Source organism: Electrophorus electricus, chromosome 23 (genome assembly GCF_041902795.1).
Source record: "Electrophorus electricus isolate QZ-2024a chromosome 23, ASM4190279v1, whole genome shotgun sequence".
Taxonomy (NCBI): domain Eukaryota; kingdom Metazoa; phylum Chordata; class Actinopteri; order Gymnotiformes; family Gymnotidae; genus Electrophorus; species Electrophorus electricus.
This window is the reverse complement of record NC_137519.1, coordinates 4,226,870-4,241,257: the sequence shown is the minus strand read 5'-3', so window position 1 is coordinate 4,241,257 and position 14,388 is coordinate 4,226,870. Positions and strand designations below refer to the sequence as shown.

The following is a 14,388-nucleotide window of genomic DNA, read 5'->3' as shown; positions in this document are numbered from 1 at the left end:
CTGCGGCGTGTCATTGTAATCATTCCTATCTTAGCTTTGTGGGTTTTTTCAAAAATAGAAAATAAATCACGCATGTGTGATGAGCTACCTGTCACACAGAAATATGGCTAAATCGGCATCGGGCTTAAACCTTTTTGGTCCTGTAGCTCTTTCCATCTCTGAAATTCCCCTCTGATATTTAACCCTGTTTTAACTCGGGCTCGGTCTAATTCTTTTCTTTTAGCTCATTTTTCATCATTTGCCAGCTTCTGTTTGTTTGTATTTATCGTGTAAGATGTTGTTGGCAAAGCAGGGATGAGCAGTGTTTCACTGATGGTGGTTGTTTAACCTCCCTCGCTCTTGCAAAGCTTCTGAATTTGCTCACCAGTTGCGCTTGACTGAATGAAAGCATGCATGTGCACTAGAACTCCTGTCTCTGACTGGCTGTTTTGATTGTTGCAAATAGCATTTGGAGGCCTAGGTGAAGACTGAAGAGCCTGATTTTTTCACAGATTATCTTTCTTGGGTACTACTGTCAGGAAACACAGTGACAGTTTTACCAAATATGACCGGTTTTATATGAGTTACGTTACCTACTGCTGTTTGAAGAATAACTTTGAAAAAAATGCAGTGAAGTTAAACCTCCACAAGGTGGCAGAAAACACAAGGCAGTTAGTGAGTGTGCTTAAACCTGAATAGCCTGTGCAAGAGCCATTTTCTTTCCATTAAGGAGTTATGTGGAAATGATCAGCTTTTGGACTTCACTAATGCTGTGACCTTTTGTCAGTTCTTAAAGGCCACTGTCACTCAACCATGAAGATCAAAATGCAGAGCTCTCAGAAACCTTCCAAGAGACAAAGTGAAAAAAAAAAGAAACAGAAAGACATTATTAAACCATTTTCTCGCTCTCTGTCCACTTTGTGTACTCCAGTATGAACTGAACCTGGTTCATGTTGCTGCTCGGTAGCCGATGGATGACCTAGTATATTGGCTCTGTCTTGTTTCCCTTTAGGACTCCTGTAACCGAGACAAGCTATATCAGCAAGCCCTAATGCTAAAGGTCCCAAAGCACACAGGAGAATATGACGGACTGGAGGACAAAGTTCCCCAAACAGGCGAGGTGATCCCATAGATGCTGTGACTCCGGCCTCTGGAAGTCTGGGCTCCTAGACTGTTCTTCCTGCATGAACGAAGGCTCAACTCAGAACCTCTAACTGTACGTGTGGATATAAGGAAGGAGGTCCACCACACCCGCCTGAACACCCCATCACTGCACCACCGCGTACGCCAACTCTGCTGAGCAGAAAATCGAAATGGTAATTTGGGTCTTGAGGCATGCCCAAGGAGCACGGCAGCCCTGTTTGCTTGGTCACATGAGTTCGCGCCAGCCCCAGATCTTGATTCTTCAAAAGGCAGCTTTCAAAGTTTTCACAGTTCACGCCACAGTTTGACCCAAGATTGGACTTAATCCTTGTCCAAGATACTAGCCATTAAGAGAAATATGCTTGATAAATACTGCTTGGCATGTGCTAGCACATAAACAATATTACTGCACTATGTTATAACAGAGCACAAATTCCGCACCTTTCATCTCTAGCTAATAGCTGCTTTGCAAATCGTAGGTCAACAGGTTGTTTTGAATCTTGTGTTGCCCGCCAGTACATTTTTTTCTTCATGTTTTCCCTTTAGATAAGTAATCTGAGTCACGCCTGTCAAACCATTCGTTACATTTTGGCGGGTGCGATAATGTATTTTGCAGAACTCCAATTAACCAAACGTTTTCTACATGTAGGAAGTAAATGCCACGCAAGGCCTGCAAGACAGGCCGTCTCGCCGCAAATGCCATTCGGCTTCTGAAAACGCGCTGCAGTTGGGGGCTGTAATGTCTGACATTTTGCAACTGGAACTGCTCTTTAGTGAACAAAAACTGAAAACTAAATAGTCACAATGGGTCTGGGGGTTGGGGGGGGGGGGGGTTGGGAGTGGCACTTCCTTCTAGCCTGTGCTGACACAGCAACTGATGAGGAAATGAAAGGGTGAGTAAAAGAAAAGCATGTAGTGATTAAATAGGGTTGCGTGAGTGAGCTTCAGGCGTGCCTCTGCGGAACAATGTTTCACTCCCAAACCTAATCAGTAGGGATGTCTGCATTTTGGGGCTGTGCGTTGTGGATGGAGGAGAATACCAGGGACCCCTGGTAAAGATGTGTAAAAAAGGTTTTAATAAATTCACATTTAGGAGAAATAGCATAATCTTATACTGAAAAAAAGAAAAAGAAATCCAACCTTTAATCGAAGTAAATTTAGAAATAATTATTTTTAGTAAAAACACATGTGGCATAATTATTGGAACCCCTTGAAATTCTTAGAAACAAAATGTAACAAGCATTTCTTTCCATTTATATTTTACTTTTTCAAGTTGATATGTTCAGGAATTTGCAAGCAGAATTTCCTCTTTTAATTTTAATCTGGGATATGTGTGTGTGTGTGTGTGTGTGTGTGTACTAATATGTGTATATATTGTTATTGAGGCTGCAGGTCCTTTGTGGTATTACCTGCACCTTGTAACTGCACTCAACAAAAGTGACTTTAATGGAGGTGGTATAATTCTAAGATTTAAAGGTGAGGGCAAAAAGAATGCATTTTTATTCTTACGCAGACTTCACCTTCCGAAAGGCAATTTGCAGATAAAGGCCTAAGCAAGGGGCGAAAGAACCGCTCGCGTTAATCCTACCTCACCTTGAGGCTGATCGACTTTTCGGCAGCCACGTCTGAAATCTCTTTTTTCACCATAAAATAACTCGGTTGTGCTGTTTCTCGAGAAGGTTGAAGAAAAGATATCAACTTTCTTCCTTTTTCTGTGGCAGAGAAATTCTCCTGAACCCTAGAAAACTGGAACTAGTGGAGGAAGTGGGAGAAGCATAGAAGTTCTGATGGCCGATAAGGTTTGTTTGCGTTTCAGTGAAGCTGAAAGGACAGGTAAAGCCAGCCTGAGATTATCGGCCACTCTCTTATGTCGCCCAGGTGTAAAAGGCTGATACGGAGGTTGGAGAGAGTGAGTGAGTGTGTGTGTGTGTGTGTGTGTGTGTGTAAGACAGAAAGAGAGGGGTTGAAGTGGGAGGGCAGGGAAGCTGAGTTTCCACATCGTAGCATGCCAGTGTGGGTTGGTCTAATCCAAAGCACCTTTTTTGAGAACAGTAAACAAATAGTTTCATAGCAGATGGAAATGTTTGATGTCAGTTTGGATACGATTGTCTAACCAGCTGTAGGGATATTCCATTTTCATTTAAAATGGCAAAGTACGTTGTCAAACTTCAGGTACTGTTCATATAATGGAGCCAAGAGTGCCAGTATCTTGAAACTATGAATGAATACCTATATATATTATGAAATACACTCTGGTGTATAACCCAGTCTGGTAACTGGGAAGGCCACAGAAGTTCACTGAACCCGTTGTCATAGTAATGAAACCAGTTTGAGATTTCTCGTGCTTTGTGTTATGGTGCATTTTCATGCTGGAAGTAGCTGTCATTAAGATGGTAAACTGTGGCCATAAAGTGACGCACATGGTCTGCAGCATTACTCAGATGGACTGGAGCATTCAGACGATGCTTGTCTGGCGTTATGGAGCCCAGAGTGGGCCAAGAAAACATTCCCTGCACTGTTACGCCATCACCGTAACCAGCAGGAACTGTTGCCATGAGGCAGGTTGGGTCTTGGGATTCATGCTGTTTAAATGCCAAATTCTGACTCGACCATCTGCACAACGCAGCACAAACCGAGATTCATCAGTCTTCAGCTGTGCAGTGCGGGTGAGCCTGTATCCACTGTAGCCTCAAATCTCTGTTCTTGGCTGACAGGAGTGAAACCCTCCGTGGGCTTCTGCTGTAGCCCAATCGCCTCGATATTTAATGTGCTGTACTTCCTGAGATGATTCTCTGCTCATCACAGTAGTAAAGGGTGGTTATTTGAGTGGTTATTTGAGTGGTTATTTGAGTAGTTATTTGAGTGGTTATTTGAGTAGTTATTTGAGTAATTATTTGAGTGGTTATTTGAGTTAACAGAGCCGTTTAGCTTTAAGCAGTCTCCTCTCCTCTCATTTCCACCCACACAACTTACTGGATGTTTTTTTGTTTTTTTTTATCCAGCAGGTTTCTTTGGAAACTACAGAGACCGTGTGTATGATAACCAAGAGTGTCAGCTGTTTCTAAGTTTTTCAAACCAGCCTATCTGGCACCAAACGTGCCATTATCATAAGCACTCAGATCACACGTTTTCCCCATCTGAATTTTGATATGGATGTTTACAAAAACTATTGTTTGGATTGGATGGATTTCAATTCCAAGCAATCCTGAACATGTATTGAGTTATTCATTAGTGAGCTCAGGTGTTTCAGCCAAACCACGGCTATCAGGTAAAAGTAAATCTAACACATAGCCATGCAATCTTCATAGAGACACTGGCAGTAAAATGGGTCATACTGAAGAGCTCGCCGACTTTAAAATGTGCTTCTGTTGTAGGATGCCATCGTTGACACAGGTCAGTTTTGGAAATTTCTGCACTGCGAGATCTGCTCCGGTCAACTGTGAGTGCAATTATTGCAAAATGGAAGGTTCTAGGCACATCTCCTGTTCAGCCCCGAATCACTGGACCTCGCAAACTCAAAGAGCATGGCAGTCGATCGCTGAAGTGCTTCGAGCAAAAATCACCTTCTGTCGCATCACTTACGACAGCGTCCCAAACTGTCTCTGGAAGCAACATCAGCACAAGAACTGCGGCACCAGCTTAAGATAAATTTAAAAAAAGCCTCCGTGCACCATCTTGAGATCACGATGGCTCGTGTTGTGCAAAAGCAACCCGCCACGACTCTGGAGCGTTGGAACTCTCTGGATGAATCACATTTTACTATGCGGATGAATGGATGAATCACACTTTACCGTGCGCGGTGCCAGCAGAAAAGTTTGGTGGAGGAGGGATAATGGTCTGGGACTGCCTTTAGTTCCAATGAAGAGTTTTTTTACTGCTAAGTCACACAAAGACAGAGCGAGGTCCATTAAGACGTGGTTTACTGAGTCTGATGTGGAGGAACTCCAGTGGCTTGCACCTCAACTCTGTTGAGCACCTTGGGGATGAACTGGAACTTCAAATGTAAAGCAGGCTTTCTCATCCAATATCAGGGCCTGACCTCACAAAGGGTCACAAAATCCCCACCACATATTCAACAAGCTCATATAGGTGTAATGGTCAGGTATCCACATATTTCTGGCCATGTAATGTATATAGACCACAAACAAGTATACATAGAAAGTATCTTGTGGTAATTTACACCTACTGATTATGTAGACCTCAGAATAACATAGATGATTAAAACAATTTCCAGGAACAGTAATGCTAATTTTACATTGTTTACACAAAAGAAAATCCATTTAATTTGGGCTATATTTGGGTGGAGTAGAGAGCAATTGGATAAGCTTTTACTTTGATGCACATATATTCGACAAAAGTTAAATGCGAATGCACTTTCCAGACCTCACAGGGATTTATATGAGAGCCGACAGCCTGCGGGCGGTGATAAACGCAACTTCATTATAGTCGCGGTGATTACAGAGACGCTAATAGCCAGCACTGCGCTGCTTGGCTCTTATGTATGCGAACAAAAGGTCGCGGAGCTGGAATTCCTACAAAGCAACATCCTATGACACATTGCTCTGAATGAACGACAGCTCGACTGGCTCCTTAAAGTGCTCGAGTGCCAAATAAAAGTTCCAAGACTTCTAAAGTTCAGCCTTCAATGATTGCTTCGCCGGTGAAACACAGATTGGTGAGCACAGATTTGTCCAGTAGCGTTGGTTGGTTGTCGAAAATTAAAAGAAGAGTCAGATAAGTCCAAGTGCTTTTTAATTCTTTTGTAGATTGTAGTGACCCATTATTAATTTCATTTTAGCTTTTCGTATTTACTTCTTGTGCTTATCGTCTTTGACCATTTTTCTCATGAGCAGGATATTGCAAAGGTGCAGCACACTGGGGAAGAGTGATCCACTTAAGTGCAGCCACAACCCAATCTAACCCGGCTGATCCATGTTCACACAAAACACTTAAGCCAGCAGTACACAAAAAGGTTACATCAATTTGGCCTCCACTCCAGTGGCCAAAAGGCTGGTTTGTTTGAGAATTTTAGATAACGGGATGGTTTCACAAAACACGAATCATCACTCAGCCAGATAAGCCAAAAGTCAGGATTGCCCAGTAGGAGTAGGGGTAAGAGAGATACCCACTGGACAGCGCTAACTTTGGGCTTGAGGGATTAATCTTGCAGAGGAGCCTTGCTTTATAAAAGACCATCCAGGTGTGTTGGGGCATAGCTGCATCTCTAGCTGCACACGAACGGTCGCTATAAGTGCTGACACTGGGGGTTGTTTTCAAAATCAGGACGTGCATGCAAAATTCACAAGAAATTTCACAAACGTTTAGCAGTTCTCTTTGCACAAGGGCAGGCGTGGCCTGTAAGGTTCTCATGAGTTTCATGCACCTGTCGGGGATTTGTCTTAATCTGTGGGGTCGGACAGGGGCTGGATGTATCCGTTTCAGCAGATGTGTAAAGGCTTATAGCTGTACAGATGATCAGGGAAGTCCCATGTAAGACTCTGGCTCAGATGCACGAAAATAACAAGACAAGGCTTTAGATACAAGAACCATCGCAGTCTGACAGTATCCATTAAAAAAAACAAACAAACAAAAAAAAACAAAGTTGGGTGGGTTGCGTTAGAAAGGCCCATCGGCAGGATGTCAGGAGTTTGGGTCGCAGTGCACTGGACCGACAGGTCGGAGCCGAGGTGCAGGTGTTGGTCGGTTCAGACAGCTCGCTCCGTTGTGTTCAGCATCTCAAAGTGCGTGCGTATCAGTACACTTCATTGTTAAAAACAATATATTCACATTATCTTTCTTCCTCCGTACTGAGCTACAAATTTTAAAAAATAACACACTGTTCTGACAAAAGTAAACAAAAATGTACGAAGATGTGATGTGAAAGGGGCAGCCTCAAATGAAAGAGGAGAATACAGCACCAAGAGTCCACGATGGTTGTCTGGAGAGAAGGATGCAGCCTGTGGAGGACATGCAGACGCAAACGCACCAGGGATGCTTTCTTTGGAGTTTCCACGGTATTCGGGTGAGCGAACGTTAGAGCCATGGCTACAGCGCACATTAAACAAGCCTATGTATGAACACAAAAGTAACACATATATCAAGAAAAATATCCGTATCTACATTGACAAACTGGCTGCAATGACGAAAAAAAAGTGAGATATTTCATGAACAGTATTAGTATCAGTAGTGGAAAACCCAGTTTGGAATAAGTAAAGTAGTGCAGAGGGATTGTCCGATCTGTGTTCCAGCATTACCTCGACTGTCCTGCCCATGGTCCTGTATTAACTGGACTGTCCTGCCCATGGTCCAGCAGTGACGGGACTGATGTTCCCCACCTGTGATTCATTCACATGCGCTGACAGGATGCCAAGTTGGCATTAAACTATTAAAGGGAATCATTTATATATTCAGTCCTACGAGGAAGAAGAAATGGCCCACATACTAAAATGTTGATAAGGTTACAAAGTTTGTTTAAATAATGTTTATAAGATTAGAATTCTGATATTATTTGTTATTACATCAATAATAATAATAATAATAATAATAATAATAATAACAAGTAATTTGGGGCAATTTATGAAAATAATAAGGGGAAAATCTTTTTTCCCCTCTGGACTGGTCAACGTCAGTGTAAGAAAGCTGCAACTAGAATGGCTAAAACAGAGTTAGCCTTTTGTCATAACACAAAACAATCTGGAAAATCATTCTTAACACATTCTACAAAAAGACAAACGAACCAACAGACGCCAAGACAAAAAAAATCATATGGTCATCTGACTGACCTTGAGCTGAGGATACGAGAATGTACTTGCCACAAATAAAAATGTTTAAATAACAAACGATGAGATATAAGGATTATTTAAATAAGCTATATGGGGTTTCTGTTATTTTAAATAACGTGATTCTTCAGAGGTCATAAGAGCAACTCGGATAAAAAAGTGACATACAGTAAAATATGTAAAAAGCCAGAAATATAAAGAGGACTACTAGAGGTTGAGCCGTAACACCTGGTAAAAACAGTCACCCCCCACGCTCGCTGTCTCTCCCTCACTGCGTGAGGGGAAACTGGTCCTGTTCGATGGGCTTTTTCACCCAGGCGCCCAGGCCTGCTGTGTGGAAGGCTCTGATGAGAGTCTGTTTGGCTGTGTGGTACTGTGCTGCTCCCTGCTTGGCTTCCTGATATGTGGCTGGTCTTGCCACGTGGATTCTCAAGGTCTGGGAGAGCTGAAGGGGAGAGAGAGCGAGAGAGAGAGAGAGAGACAGAGAGAGAGCGAGAGAGCGAGAGAGAGAGAGAGAGAGAGAGAGAGAGAGAAAGGTTATTCCCCAGAATGGGATGGAGCACAACATTCATTACTTTCTGATTTTTATTTTTACTTTTTAATTTCACTTAATTAAATTGAGCTCATATACCATAAATGAAATAATACAAAAGAAAAAATAAAATATGTATACATTTCTGCCAAATGTTCTGTCCAAAGCAGTTTATAACTGAGCCACAATAAAACACAAGCAATCCACAGCTAGCAAATCTGTGATGGGCCTGGCACTGCATCTGACTAGCACAATGGGATGAGCTCACAGCTCATGGCTGGGATTATAACCCCCCATGACTGGGATTATAACCCCATATTGGTAGGGATTATAACCCTGATGGCTGGAATTATAACCCCCCATGACTGGGATTATAACTCCCCATTACTGGGGTTATAACAACCCATTAGGATCTGGAGCTGCACCTTTGCATGCAGGCGGACCCAGCGGCTGTACAGGGCATGTTTGCAGAGGTGCGAAGGTCGCCCGAGGTCGTCCTTCCCCGTGGTGGCATTGATGACCTCTAACCCTTGATCCCCGACGGTCCAGTTCACACTGAAGTTAGGAGCTTTACCAGGCTGCCTCGCCTCTGCATTGCTAATACCTGCAGAGAGAGAGAGAAAAAAATAGAGAGAGAGAGAGAGAGAGAGAGAGAGACAGGTGGAATTGGTAATTGGTGTAGGGGTAAAGCAGTAGTGGGCGTGGCCCTGAGTGTGGGTGGAGTCAGGGTCCTACCACTGAGCAGCGGTCTGTTGAGAATGAAGGGCTGCGGTAGCTCCTCTATCTCAGCGATGCGCTGGTACATGGCCCGTGACAGGTGGTCGGCGTGGTACAAACTGCCCAGGATTATGCTGGAGAAATAGATGGGTCCTGAAAAATAACTCATCAGGGAGCCCTGCACCCCGACCACATTCCACCTGAGATATAAGAGAGACCGAGCGAGACAGAGGGAGAGAAGGAGAGAGAGAGAGAGAGAGAGAGAGAGAGAGAGAGCAAGAGACAGAGAAACACAGAGGTGAAATTAAAATGTGTTGATGAAATGTTCAGGCATGATTCATCCAGGAGGCCTTTCTTCATTCTTGATTCGACCCTCATTAGCCTCTCTAAGACCCAAAAGTTACGCCAATGGCCAGGTTACATTTCACATCACCCAAATTAGAATTTCACTGAAAAAAAATAATAATAACGGAACCACTGTAGCAGTATGTGTCATGTTACACTGTAGTCATATGTGTGAAATTAAACACTAGGACGTTGTGAGCATCGGCACATTACGCTGTCCTCATATCATCATGGGAAAAAGTTTTGCCAATTTTCAATTGCTGGTGGTGTGTTTAAGACGTTAAGGAAAATACAGATCACTGAAAAAGTGAAGCTGTTAGGAAAAAATGATCTTACACCACCTTACACACCCACACACAAACACACACACACACACACACACACACACACACACACACACACATGTGCGACCAAATATGTATGTAAGTGTGCATGCGTCTGACTTCGCGCGCGCGCGCGTGTGTGTGTGTGTGTGTGTGAGAGAGAGCGAATGAACGTTAATGCGTCTACGCATGTTTAAGAAAGTGGGAGAGAGTATGTGTGCTCCATTAGGATGACTCCTCTGTAAGTGTTGTAATCAGAGCTCTAATCAGTCCCTAATGGTAGCGCTGTGGGTGGGCGGGCACTGGGGAGACAGCAAGTGATTGGACCATTAGTTTGCTGATATCAACCAATCTCCTGCTCTCAGAAGTGTGGTGGGTGCAAGACTCTAAGGAGAGTCGGGCTGCACGCAGGGTGAGGGGACGTGTGTGTCTGTGAGCCTAGCAGTGAGCAATCAGAGAGCGATGGAATGTAGAAGTAGCAGAGCGCCTGAAGTCAGCAGGGAAACCCTGAATGCCAATCACCACAAGAGCAAGTCTAAGCAAGCAGCTGCACACGCACGTCTAAAGGCAGGAGGCCACCTGACATTTGGAGAGCATCCCCGAATTGCAAACACAGAAGCCTCACTTCTGACTCCAATCAGAAAGTGTTTACCGCAACCAGCAGATGTCGACGAAAGCAAACCAGGGGAAAGGCAAAGGGCGAGAGTTTATGGATACGTGCAGACGGCAGGAGCCGAGTCTAATATCCCGAATCATTTTTGCTTTGGAGCATGATGTGGCATCCCATTGAAATAAACTTCACAAACAGATAAACAAACATGCCAACAGGATATCTCAGCCCCTGCACCCATCTACTATTAATGATGTGAGGAGTTGCTGCTGTCATGCAGTGATGATGTCGTACCTGGCGATCTTGTCGCTGCAGGACATGGTGAGCAGCCTCTCGCCCTGTAGGACGCCGTCCCATGTCTGGATGGTGTTGGTGGTGCGCACCGGGATCGTCCCCTCCCCAGACTCAATCTTGGTGCGCAGCTGGCCACGGGCCTTCCTGTTTGGGTGCCTGTCACCCTGGTCTGTGCAGGGGAAACCGTGTCAAATGGCGCCCCACCCAGAATCGACCTCCATGGCTGATTACTGAGCGATGACGTTATTGATGAGCAGTGGAACAAAAGGGCTGGAAGCCCTCCCTCGATGAACCAAACCCCACCAGCCTCAGGAGTCCAGCACACTAGCAGAAGATAGACCACAGGAGACCAGCACGCCACCAGTAGATAGACCACAGGAGACCAGCACGCTACCAGTAGATAGACCAAAGAAGACCAGCACACTAGCAGAAGATAGACCACAGGAGACCAGCACGCCACCAGTAGATAGACCACAGGAGACCAGCACGCTACCAGTAGATAGACCAAAGAAGACCAGCACGCTAGCAGTAGATAGACCACAGGAGACCAGCACGCTACCAGTAGGTAGACCACAGGAGACCAGCACGCTACCAGTAGGTAGACCACAGGAGACCAGCACGCTACCAGTAGGTAGACCACAGGAGACCAGCACGCTACCGGTAGATAGACCACAGGAGACCAGCACACTACCAGTAGATAGACCACAAGTGATCAGCACTCCACTACAGCTGCATGCTAGATCACTTTATCAATGTGGTGCAGGTCAAAGCATCCAGCCATTATCTGTCATACCAGAGTTTATGTGCTAACATGCCTCTAAGCCTCAAAGATTTTCACATAATCCTTTTTTATTTCTGTGGCGTGTTCACACACCGGAACAGCTGTAACTGTTTTATTTGAGGAGCAAGTGTTTTTTAGCTTCGGTTTCAACAGCAAAATGTGCAATTAGCTGTCACCGAATTTATTAAATTTATTAAATTCTGCATTAAGCAGTTATTCACAGTTAATATTATACATTTCTGCTATTAATCATCAGTAGAGCTTTTATTGTAATACTACAGGAGACTTACTTATTGTAATACCAGTTTATTTTTGTATGAGTATGAAAAGTGCAATACTCTGAACTTAAACTGAAATGAACCGAACTAATTTTTTTCTGGACTGCGTTGCACTGCATTTGACTGAACTCATGTGAATTAAATGAATCTGATCTGAAGTGATCTGAACTGAACGGAGTGTACCCACCTTCTACTGCAGACTCGTGCGGTGAGAAGATGCGCGCGTCTCCACACGGTGAAGTGCTGATGTACAGGTGGAACTGAACACCCTCCTTCAGCTGATATCCATGCTGTTCGCACCGCTGGAATATGGACTGGGAATGATCTTCCGCACTGTTACTGCACAACACACACACGTGCACACACGCGTGCGCACTTATTACTAGAATATGGAATTTGCACACCATTACTGTCCAACACACATGTAAACACACACAAACGCACGCACGCACACATCCACGCAGGTACACAAACATGCATGCAAAAACACACACCACCTCCTCCTTGAGCTCGTCAGAGCTGCTCAGATGCTCTGTAAATGAGGTCCGCAGCCGGGAATAAGCAGGCTGGGTCATGCCCTGTCACCATCACACCAATCACTCAATCACTATTTAACACACAGTCCCTCCAAACATGGCATGACCCATCGATTACAGATGCGCGCACCCGCACAGACACACACACACACACACACACACACACACACAAAATAAGTGGCCCACAGCAGAAGTCTGAAACAGAATCTGGAATTCATTGTTCCAATCCATGGAGTAATGATAATGAGTTTCAGGGAAATTTCCACAGGACGGGATGCGTTCTTGTGTCTCTAATTTGCTTTGTTTATGTTTATCATTCTGCAGATGTTGCCCGATCTCTTCTGTGGACATAATCTGGCTGTATCTGGCATGGGATCATTGTGCCTGTCTATGTGTTTGTGTCTAAGAGAGTAAATATATATATTTGTATATGTGTGTATGTGATGAATCGCTTTTAGAATTACCCTAGCTGACTGCAGTGGTGCCTACTGAGTGACTCTTATGTGTGTGTGTGTGTGTGCGTGTGTGTGCGTGTGTGTGTGTGTGTGTGTGCGTGTGTGTGCGCGTGTGTGTGCGTGTGCATGTGGTAATCCACCTGAGAAAGCACTCCAGCTGGCTGTACAAGTATCTGATGAGCGAGCGCCGTGCGATGATCTCTGCATGGCAGTCGTTAAGAGCCAGGCCTCGATCGCTCATGTATTCGCCATTTATGCACTTGGTTCCCGTGGAAACACAGATCACCTGCGCATCCTTCACATCCGTCCCTGTGAAGAAGGGTTCAGAAAACCTGCTTCACTACTGAACATCGCACTCACCATTTATTTATTTACATTTAGTTCTCTTCATTAAGAACTATGTCCACTTCCATTACCTGCACTAGCAGTCATCTTGAGGCATTTAGAACTAGAGTTAACTGTATTACATCTAGAAATGCACGTAACCTCATTACATTTATAACTGCCAGTCAGGTTACTCGTAGCATTTGTGTAGAACCACAGTTACCCGTTGTCATGACAATGCCTGCAAGGACTTTCCGTCGTGCATGAGGGGATGTGAAGTTGTCTGTCAGCTCACTGAACTTTTCCACCACCAGCCGAGAAACGGCATCTGCCAGGACCTGGCACACACAAATACACGCACACGCCCACGCACAGACACACAAACAGATACAACTTTACTTGAACTCAGCCACTGAACATATTGACACGAGCACATAAGAATTTCAATGCTTGATTTTGTCTTTTCTTGTATTCTTATATTCTTTGGTTAAAATGCTAAGGCTTGGCTTAGATCTGGGGTCTCCCCACCCCTCTCAGGCAAGGAGTGACAGCGGATGACGAGCCACGGGGTCATGTGTCAGAAGATGACGAGCCTCGGGTCATGTGTCAGAAGATGACGAGCCTCGGGTCATGTGTCAGAAGATGATGAGCCGTGGGTCATGTGTCAGAAGATGAGCGTGCAGTATTAGAAACACTTGGTGACACACTGTCAGACCGTGTTATAGCACACAGCTCTCACTGGTCTCTCACTCGGCTCCACAAAAAACATTGCTTTTTATAATAAAATACCACCCACTAAAGCAATATGCACACACACACACACACACAGACACACACACGAACACACACACACACACAAACAAACACACACACTCAGGCAGATCCTCCTCAATGCAGACAGGAATGTGACAGTGCAGCAGTTTCCTGTTTGAGCTGTGCTCTACTGTCTCTGATGTTAATTAAGATTATCTTATTTCTCTGCCTCATTATTGTCAGGAGAAACAGGGAGATTATGGTGGCTGGATTACCTGACGTATAAATGAATACTGTCAACACAAATGCATAGTTTAAGGGTTCAATATCTGACTCCCTTTCAAAAGCGCCTCAATAACAATTAGATTCCGACTGAATTAATATCACCCTAATGAAGACTGGCAGGGGCTTTTATGAGGACGAACGACGGATCAACACAGTCACTGATGCGGGAATTTAAAAGCAGCGAACAGAAATACAGCCTTGCCGCCGTAGCATTAACGGCGGCCTATATTACACAAGAAAGGCACATGTTGCTC

The 14,388-nt window shown here is 44.5% G+C and overlaps 1 protein-coding gene across 9 annotated transcripts in view; it reads right to left on the bottom strand.

Moving 5' to 3' along the window:
• Positions 1 to 5,857: 5,857 nt before the first annotated feature.
• Positions 5,858 to 14,388, bottom strand: part of adarb1a (adenosine deaminase RNA specific B1a) — a 41,260-nt gene continuing 32,729 nt past the window's right edge. For 6 of the 9 annotated variants that reach the window (XM_081706347.1, XM_081706345.1, XM_035520722.2 and 3 more), the window contains 7 exons: positions 13,320 to 13,434; positions 12,913 to 13,081; positions 11,969 to 12,120; positions 10,723 to 10,891; positions 9,169 to 9,350; positions 8,859 to 9,037; positions 5,858 to 8,346 (listed from right to left, as the gene is read on the bottom strand). In XM_081706347.1, coding sequence (XP_081562473.1) covers positions 8,170 to 8,346; positions 8,859 to 9,037; positions 9,169 to 9,350; positions 10,723 to 10,891; positions 11,969 to 12,120; positions 12,913 to 13,081; positions 13,320 to 13,434 — 1,143 coding nt within the window. In that variant the 3' untranslated portion in view covers positions 5,858 to 8,169. The remainder of the gene's footprint in view (positions 8,347 to 8,858; positions 9,038 to 9,168; positions 9,351 to 10,722; positions 10,892 to 11,968; positions 12,121 to 12,912; positions 13,082 to 13,319; positions 13,435 to 14,388) is intronic. The other 3 variants (XR_014119590.1, XR_014119589.1, XM_081706343.1) reach the window with 3 other exon arrangements.